The 9,716-nt window shown below is 35.5% G+C and overlaps 1 protein-coding gene across 1 annotated transcript in view; it reads left to right on the plus strand.

Moving 5' to 3' along the window:
- Positions 1-9,716, plus strand: part of LOC117176320 — a 556,505-nt gene that overhangs the window by 391,336 nt on the left and 155,453 nt on the right. Inside the window, exon 8 of the mRNA XM_033366539.1 lies at positions 6,734-7,057. Coding sequence (XP_033222430.1) covers positions 6,734-7,057 — 324 coding nt within the window. The remainder of the gene's footprint in view (positions 1-6,733; positions 7,058-9,716) is intronic.

Consider the following 9,716-nt stretch of genomic DNA (forward strand, 5'->3'; position numbering starts at 1 on the left):
ATTATGCATCATTATTAGAGCAGCTGAAAGAAGAAATTAAAAAAAACGACCACATTTGGCGAGAAAAAAAATTCTCTTTCATCACGACAACGCCCGAGTTCAGTTATATTAGAAAAAAAGTTTTATACACATTTCTCTCAAGTTCATAAATTTTGAGCGAATAAATTATTTTATTTAATCAAGTTTTCAAATTATATTATGCAATTTGAAACATTTCAGGTTTTTTAAATGTCAGATATTGTATCATTGTAAATATCGCACACTTCACTGTGTGATTTCACAAAACTGTGTGAAATTACATCCTTTAGCGATGTAAATAAAAGGATCCTCGAACAGCAGTGTAATGTTAAACATTCAATAAAAATAAAATTACTCATTCCTTCGTATGAACTTTACATTCAGAAGGGAAAATTCAGTCGCAGCTTGTAAAAATACCATTCGTCAGTAAAATTACTTTCCTGTGATTGAAAATTACATCGAGATTTTTAATTTGACCAAAAATTTTTTATTTTACCCTGGCGAAAACTGTAAGATTTTTGGTTTATAATTAATTGAAAATTTAGAATAACTAATCAAATAATATGTGAATACGAAAGCGTCTCTCGTTTTCGTTGTTTGTTTGTCAATCAACCTTCATCCTCTAATTTTGGAAAAATTGACAGCTATGTTCAAATTTTTTTACAGCTTTCACACAAAAATAGATAAAATTCGAGCTATTCCTATGTTTCCTTTTACACTTTCTGCTATTGAAACGGAAAAAATGTGGTTATTCAAAACGTATATTTTATATTTTTGTTACGGAATATTTAAACATAGAAAAAATACCCGTAGTATCTTATTTGTTTTAGGTAGGTGGTAACGTGTCCGGCTTGTGTTTCTTCAATCTCCATGAAATTGTACAAAGTTTGAACTTTTCGAGTGTTCGAAACCTGTCGCCCTAATAAATTTTAATTTATTTTATTCGTTCACATAATGAATTTTACATTTTCGTTTATAAAATTATCGACCGAATTGGAATATCACAACAGATTCAATTGTAAAATAAATTTAAATGTGTAAATAAATCAGAGTTTAAAGACAACAAATTTTTAAGTATATTCAGAAAAAGAACTGCGAAAAAAAGTGAGAAAAGTGTGGCGAGCAAACCCATTATTGAAATTTGTTGACATCTGTCGTCTTCAAGAAAATGTTTAAAAATCCGGATAAAATCACGGAAAATGATTTTCCAGGAGGAAAATTAGTTCACAAATCGGTGGAAGAGCGCAGTGTAAACAGCTTAAACGATGGATAAAATATAGGAAACGATCTTTCAAAGGAAAAAAAGTTATTTAGTAGAAAGGTTAGTTGAGGTTATGTTTGGCAGGTATTAATATTTTCTTTCTTTGCTAACATTTGCTTACATATTAAATGAAGCATTGTTATCGGGATTTCGAACCTCCTAACTTTTTTGATAAAAATAAAATCTATTTGATACTCTCACTTGAGAACGGAAAACTATTATATTTATGTATTTATAACCAATTTAAATAAAAAAAGGAAAATTTGTTAGTACATTCCTTATACCAGGTAATCACTCACAAATGGCTTTTTATTGTCTAAACTTAAAAAAGAGAATTAGAAAATATAATATTGTGTTATTTTATATTTGTATGAATATTAAATATTTACTCAAACAAAGTTCTGAACTGCGAATCTGGTATAAAAGAAAATATGTATACCTGCCATACAAAACCTCACTAACCTTTCCACTAAATCACGTTTTTTTCCTTTTGATGGTGGTTTTCTACATTTAGAACATCATTTCAGCTGCTCAATACTGTGCTCTTCTACTGAGCCATGCACTAATTTTGCACCTGGAACATCATCTTTCGTGAGTTTCGCCGAATTTTTAAGCATTTTTTAGAAGATGGCAGATGCAAACAGATGTAAATAATGGTCTTAGCCGCCGCACTCTTTGTACATTTTTCACTGTTTTTTAAAAATAGACTTAAAAATGTTCTACCTTAAAAATCTATGTTATTTACAAATGAATTTTTTGTTGTTGTTTTTATTAACAATATTTTCCATACACGTGGACACAAAACTGTTCGAAAAATACGGAAATGACGTAAAATTTTGGCACGTGCACACTGCTGACGTCTAGAATAAAAAGCTCTATTAGAATGAGCCATGGCCATATAACGGAATTTTCAAGAGTTTCACCGATCGGTTTTTGAGTATACACCATATTACAAAACATTAATAAAGATTTCAAGATGTTTCAAGGATTTAAAAATATTTCAAAGGATTTTGAACATTCTATAAATGCGTGTTTATCAGATTTAAAATATTTCATAATAATTTCACAAAAATTTTTTAACTTTTAAAAAATGTAAAGGGTTTCAAAGATTTTGAAAAGGTTACAGTTCACCAGATTTCAAAGATTTAAAAACATTTGGAAGATTTGAAAAAGTTTCAAAACTTTTTTGAAGATTTTTTCCACTAATTATAGATTTCAAATAATTCAATGATTTTAACGAATAAAAAAGATTTCGCAAACAAAGATTTAAGAAAAATTTACCAAAGAAACCACGTCCCGAGAATTTTTGTGAACTCATTCTAATATTGTGTTACATTGTTTCTAAATCGTAACTAATTATTTATTTGAAATGCGCGGTGAATCCTGGGGAACATAACCTTTTTCAGAATTTGGTTATACGTATATTTTGCGCACGTCTTCTGAGTCTTGAAGCCTTTGACCAATCAGCGCAAGATCTCTAGCGCGGGTGATTTGGAAACCGAATTAAAATCGCCTATATAGTACTTTCTTGCATTACACAAATGCAAAACGGGTTGCGTTGCATGCTAGAGTTTGTATAATTATATTCCCTATGACTACATAGTAAACGTCCTTACTGTGTGGGTATGCATGTGTGTGTGTATATATATATAAACAGTCTTCACTGTTTAGGTTTTGATACCCCCGAAATCAGTACAAGGCTATTTGAAGACAACCCCTCTGATAATTAGATGTTTAAATAAATTGTTTAAAACATTTATTTAAACATCTAATTATCAGAGGGGTTGTCTTCAAATATCGCGTGCATACCACATAAACTGTGCGAATTGATAAATTTATGTTTCGAGGTGGGAGACGTCCCAGACGATTGGAAAAAGCACTTATCGTACCAATGTACAATAGAAAGGGAGATAAAAGCCACTGCAATAATTACAGAGGGGTTTGCTTATTAAGCACCGTAAGTAAAATATATTCAAAGATACTTATTCGTAGAGTAATCAAAATAACAGAAGCAAAGATTTGGGAAGTCCAAAGTGAGTATGGATTCAATGGATGGCTCCTACAAGCTATAAAAACAATATATACAGGTAGCAAAGCGAGTGTAAGAGTGAATGGGAAACTAAGTGACTGTTTCGATATTATTCAAGGAGTTATACAAGGATGCGTTATGTCTTTATGGTTATTTATATTATTTATGGGCAAGTGTTTAAGAATGGCTCTCTTCGACGAAGAGGGTGTGGATCTCGAAACAGTAAGGGTACGTGGGTTAGCGTTCGCAGATGATAAGATTGTTATGGCAGAGTCTATCAAAGCCTTACAAAGAATGTTGAATAAACTAGATGCAAGCATTAAGAGCATGGGCCTCAAAATTAACACAAATAAAACAAAAACTATGGTGTTCGAAGGAAAGAGTGAGAGAACACTATGCAATATGCTTATTTACTAGGGGCGGGAAGATAGATGAGGGATTAGATAGACGCATAAACGACGGTAAAAAGGTTATTGGTAGAGCAGGTCCCCTTATCAAAAGTAAAAATATATCAAATAAAGCTAAAATGGCAATACATAATTCTATATTTGTACCGACTGTACTATATGGTAGCGAGACATGGAATTATCAAGAAAAAGATAGAGAAAAATTAACGCAATTTACATGAGATTCTTGCGCATAATATGCGGGAAAACCCTGATGGGCAAAGTAAGTAACGAGATAATTCTAAAAGAATGTGGTGCAGAAGAGACGCTAGTAGACACATGAGAAAGAAATCGGTTAAGATGGTTCGGACATATTGAGAGAATGCCAAATGAATGACTAACGAAACAAGTGTATCAAGGTAAAGTAGATGTCAGCGTGCCCAGGGGTAGACCGCGGAAATAATGGTTAGAATGTGTAAATGAGACCCTAGTTAGATGAGACATAAGAAGTCACAGAAACGCGAGAGCCTGCATGAAAAAATACATGAACATAAAGGAAGCTGGAGAGATATGTCAGGACAGGAAAGTATGGTGGCAAATAGTTAATAAAAAGAGTATCAGTAGAGTGAATGACGTCTGAAACAAAAGACCTTGACCACTAATGGACCCAAGTGGGGAACCTTACATAACGACTTCGTGATTTTCTTCGCTTGGGTGATTGCTAGAGAGATGGATCAGCAACCTGGGTCGGAGCAGTGTTGCGGAACGAACGTGTTATTTACTTAAATAACACGAGAATTTTGGATCAATCTGAAAATTCTCTATCCCTTCCACACTCTACTCCTTTCCCCTAACGTGTGAGTCACGCCTACCCCGAAAGGGAAATGGCTTAATGATGTAATAATAATAGCTGGTGCATATTTGCACAAGTGTGGTAACCACGTGTTAAAAGTAAAAGGATCCGCTCGATTTTATAAACATGTATTTAAAAGTATTGGGAGATTTTGTTTTGTGTAACTAGAAATGCTAATGAACATAAAAAACGCTTAAATTTTATGTAACTGTTTTATTGCCCCTAGATAGAGAGAAAAGTCTGAGGAAATTTTAGCGAATTTGATTAAATAGTTGCAGAAAAACCAATTAAATTTTAAAAACAGAGTAATTGAAAAAAGTCTGCTAATTCTCATGAAAAAGTATTTAAAAACCCAAGCAGTCTTTTCTGACAAGTAATAAATATTTCTCTAGAGTTTAAGTGACAATAAAATAATTTTTAAGAAAAGGGATTCAAAAAACAGTTCATTAATTACATTGAAAGGCCTATGCGATTTTATTCAATGGTAAAAAGCTATTAAAATGTTTCATCAACGATAATTTAGAAAATCAGTAATTGGAGAATTGAGAATACGGGCATATATAATTCCGTTGACAGCCACTGAAAAGTATAGATGCGCAGTGAACGTTTTCCTTAGCACGGCGCACTTTGCGCGATTTACCCGTTAAGCGCCTTTTGCGTTGTTTAGCTAGTGCTGTTGGATATGATTTTATTTGCTGGAAGTGCATTTGGTAGAATTTTAATGAAAAAAGTTATTCATTCGCATAAAATTAAACTTCATATTATATTACATAATACGAGATTTAATGAGATAATTTTAATAGACTTTAACATAGCTTTGAATAAAATTAAAGTTTTAGAACTCAAGCGCTCCTAATTTTAAATATTGTTAAATTGTGAAGGATAATCTTTTACACTGAGATATTTTAATTAAATAAATTAAATTCAATATCTATTTTGTATCTATTTACTATAAATAACTATAAAACTATATATACTATAAATCTATCTATTTACTATAAAAATGAAGATTATATAATAGTAATTTTAAACTTAGCTTATTTTGTCGAGAAATCGTTGTTTGAATTTCCAGAAATTGTCGCTTAGAATTCGATTTTTTTCTGAGTGAATATAATGCCCTTTCGTTCTAAATTTTTAGTGACTACTGTCTCTCTCTCATAACCAAGACTGCGAGTAAAATTCAAAGTCATTGGATTCGTAATCAACTATTTTCTTCGTGTTCTAATTTATATTTTTTAGGATTTCACAGCCCTAAGGCTGAAATCCTTGTAATTTCGGTTCGGTTTCCGTCCGTCCATCGTTCTTTTATCTTAGGTGGGGAAGCAGGCGAATGTTGGTGAAGTCAGGGAAGTGAGTGTAGTGAAATTAGGAAGAGGGAGGTAGGAAAGAATAAAGAGAAGAATATAAGTAGATAAGCAGGGTCATTGGGAGGGGAAGTGAAGGGGAGTGTAAGAAGTGATGGGAGCATAAATTGGCAAGGGAGAGTAGGGGTTGGAGAGGGTGGTGAAGTACTAGGATATCGTGCGAGGTAGTGAGAAAGGCTAATAATGGCTTGTAGAGGCTAGTATGGGAGGATAAGTAGGTGGTGAGAGGAAATGAGGGTAGGTGCAATAGTAAAGGAGAAGTAAGTGAAGTGATGTGCGGGCAAGTAAAAAGAGGGAGGTAAGGGAGATTCGAGGAGAAGAGATTAAGTGAGTAACCAAGGGAAGTGGGATAAAGTAGGGGAAAAGAGGACAGTAAGTGATGAGAGAATAAACAGGCAAGGGGGGGTAGGGCTTGGTGAAGGTGGTGAAGTACGAGGATATAGTGAAAGGTAGTAGAGGTGGCAGGGAACCGCTGATAGAGGCTATTGTGAGAGGGCAAGTAGGTAGTGAGAAGATTTGAAGGGTGGTGCAACAGAAGAGGGGAAGTAAGTGTAGAGATGTGTGGGGAAGTATAAGGAGGAAGGTAGAGGAGATACGAGGGGAAAAGGATACGTGGATAATCAGGGGAAGTGTGATGGAGTTGGAGAGGGGATGATGAGAAGTGATGGGAGCATAAATGGGTATAAGGGAGTAGGGGTCGATGAGGGTGGTGAAGTACGAGGTTGTGTTGAGAGATAGTAGAGGGAGGTAGGGAATGGCTTATGGAGGCTAGTATGGGAAGGCAAGCATGACGCCGATTTTGAGTTTTTTTTTAATTTTCAGAAGAGGAACTGGAGTGTTTGGCAACCTGGAAAGAGGGTAGCAGTCGTTATCTGGTTGGCCGATTAAATCATGATCATGCAACCAGCAACGAAGATCGTTACAGATGTTTCGTTTACGAACGAGCTGATCAAAGTATCCAAGGAAATTTAAACAGAGCCTCTGGTGTGGGTCCAGAAACCTCTGATCAAGAAGTTCCCATGTCCAATGGACCAGTGACAGAAGGGTCATTAGTAGAAATCTACAATGTAGCTCAAAGTGGTGACGCCACTTGTAATGGTCTGTCCAGTCCCATGGAAGGATCAAGAACAATGAAATTAACAAAAGGTAAGCCAGTTTTATAAAATAAAACTTTTCTCACAAAAGATACATCATCGTCAGTTAATTCAGATAATATTGCGAGTCTTACCAGGACTGCGGAAAGTGGATTAACACTAAATCTTCTTCCGAAGCCACTTTGACTTGAGTCTGAAACTTTTGAGCGCTTCAAAGTTTGTTCAATTAGTCTCAAGTACTCCGGAGTCAATATTCCAAGAAAATTACTTGACTGCGTTTTCATATCTGCTGGGTAAATAAGCGATATCCTAGCAGTCAGTCTCGGAAACAGTAGATAGCCAAATAGGGAGAAGCAGATCAGTGGTTAAAACAGGAAGAGCGATTGCTTAAATACGACTCACACAGTCCTCACAGGTTCCTCACGATCAGAGTTGGCGGAGCCCTAGGGCTCTCTCTCCTCCCTCCCCTATAAATCGACCACGGAGGGGCAGAGTATTGATTTTCCCTCCTCAGAAATCGAATGATTAAATTATTTATTTTGTCGAAACTAGAAATCTTTAAATTCTTTCTTGCTTTGTTCAATCTTTCAAATCTATGTACTGAGAAAACGAACCGTTAACTGAGCTGGATAAATAGCTCGGTTAAAGACAAATTATTTAAAAAGAACAGAATAATGATTGTAAGTAATCATGTGCTTGTTGCTATCACAACCGAGTTAGAACGGTTAAAATCAAATGGTAAAAAATAACACATTAATTGTTTGTCAGAACCGAGTTTGATTCTGTAAAATTTGAATGTGTACTTCTTTGTTAAAATAAAACAATTTTTTCGGTTAAAAGCAAACAAATGATTTGTGATAATTTTAAACAAGCTGCACCTAGTAGTTATATTTTCACAAGCAGACTAGTTATTTTTACACAATCAATATGCTTGTTATTTTGGGTGAACTTCCGATTAATGTTTACCTCCAAAATCATTCACACTGCTTATACCTATGTATTTTGATGCGCTGATTACGAATATGATAGTGAGAATTGGCGACTAGGCGATTTTCATGGTGAAACCACGAAAAAACCATAAAAATCATGGTTTTTGGCGTTTATCTCAAACAATATGCAAAATTTTAAAAAATATTTCAAACAAAAGTTGTAGACCTCATCGAAATACATATTTTTGGTTTGAAGCATTTTTTTCTACGATTGATCGTTTTCGAGGTCTGTACGTCCATTGGTTTCGGCTTAGTGCCTAATCACGCTCTTCACCGCGGGTAGGTTGGAGTACTTTGAAGAGCATATATTTTTTTATGTTTTGTTAGTATGTAATTTTTTTTTGAGTTTTTAACATTTGTAATGTTTTTTTTTTTTTGCATTTTTGAAGGCTTTTTGTTTTTTATTGGTTTTATCGACATTTTTATCTGTTTTTGCCGGGGTAGCAAATTTTAGTGTCCTGCATTAATTGCGAGAAAGGATCAGCGTTCATTTTTTTTACTCGACGCCGCCACAAAAACTCGGAAAGGTGTTCCGCTAAATTGTTTTTTCGAACACCTCCACAAAATAAAAAGCGACGCATCCAACGCCAGGAGGACTCAATGTTCTGCGTGTGTGCCCCAGTATCTGAGTTCACGAATTCTTCGGAATGATTCACCGTTTTATGTACATAACCGCAATTCTCTAAATCTATGTAGCCTTTCCAGCAATCAGTGTTGATTTTTTGTGCCGGGAGCTACATGCTTTTTTATTAGATCGATTAGAGTATTTTTATCTCTTTTGTTATCGGGGCAAATTTCTAATCGATAATTATGTGCATGACCCCGCTGAATCATTCCTAAGATCCATGACCCTTCCACCACACGCCCTCTTTTGTACTTTCGACGACCGATCTTACACTCGTCGAATTCCACGATTTCGCCAGCACCCCCAATTTGACCTTCATCCTCAAATTTTTGGTCAAGAGCAACCATGCAAACCTCTCTACAATAAGAAAAACGATCGGAGACGGTTTCTGAAGATATTTCTTGACCTTCAACAATACTGCTTTCTCGAATGGTTTGCTCAAAGTTTAAATTTACAGCAAAGCTGTATGTAGTTAGCATGCAAGCTGCTGGAGAAATTCGTCACCTTTCAAACCACGTATTCTCTGCTCAAGTTACATTGTGATTATACAAGCCTTTTTTTGGCAAACAAATTTACCACATGACAGCAGATTATCTACGAGAACCATTTTATTTTTATGTTTTGAACAGTATCTTTCGCGTGGAATTGATTCAATTTCGCGTAACCACATCTCCCCCTTTTCCAAATCCTGTGGAGGGGGGAAGGCACCCTTGTGACAGATTATAGAAATAATTTAGGTCACACACCTCCCCCCTTTCCAAGTCCCGTGGGGGCGGGAAGACACCCCTGTGACAGGTTATAGAAATAATGTATGTCACATACCTCCTATTTTTCCCAAGTTTCGTGGGGGCGGGATGGCACCCCTGTGACAGGTTATAGAAATAATGTATGTCATATACCTCCCCATTTTCCCAAGTCACGTGGGGGCGGGAAGGCACCCCTGTGGCAGGTTATAGAAATAATGTATGTCACATACCTCCCCCTTTTCCCAAGTCTCGTGGGGGCGGGAAGGCACCCCTGTGACAGGTTATAGAAATAATGTATGTCACATACCTCCCCTTTTTCCCAAGTTTCCTGGGGGCGGGAGGCACCCCTGT

This window comes from Belonocnema kinseyi, chromosome 7 (genome assembly GCF_010883055.1).
Source record: "Belonocnema kinseyi isolate 2016_QV_RU_SX_M_011 chromosome 7, B_treatae_v1, whole genome shotgun sequence".
In the NCBI taxonomy this organism is placed as follows: Eukaryota; Metazoa; Arthropoda; class Insecta; order Hymenoptera; family Cynipidae; genus Belonocnema; species Belonocnema kinseyi.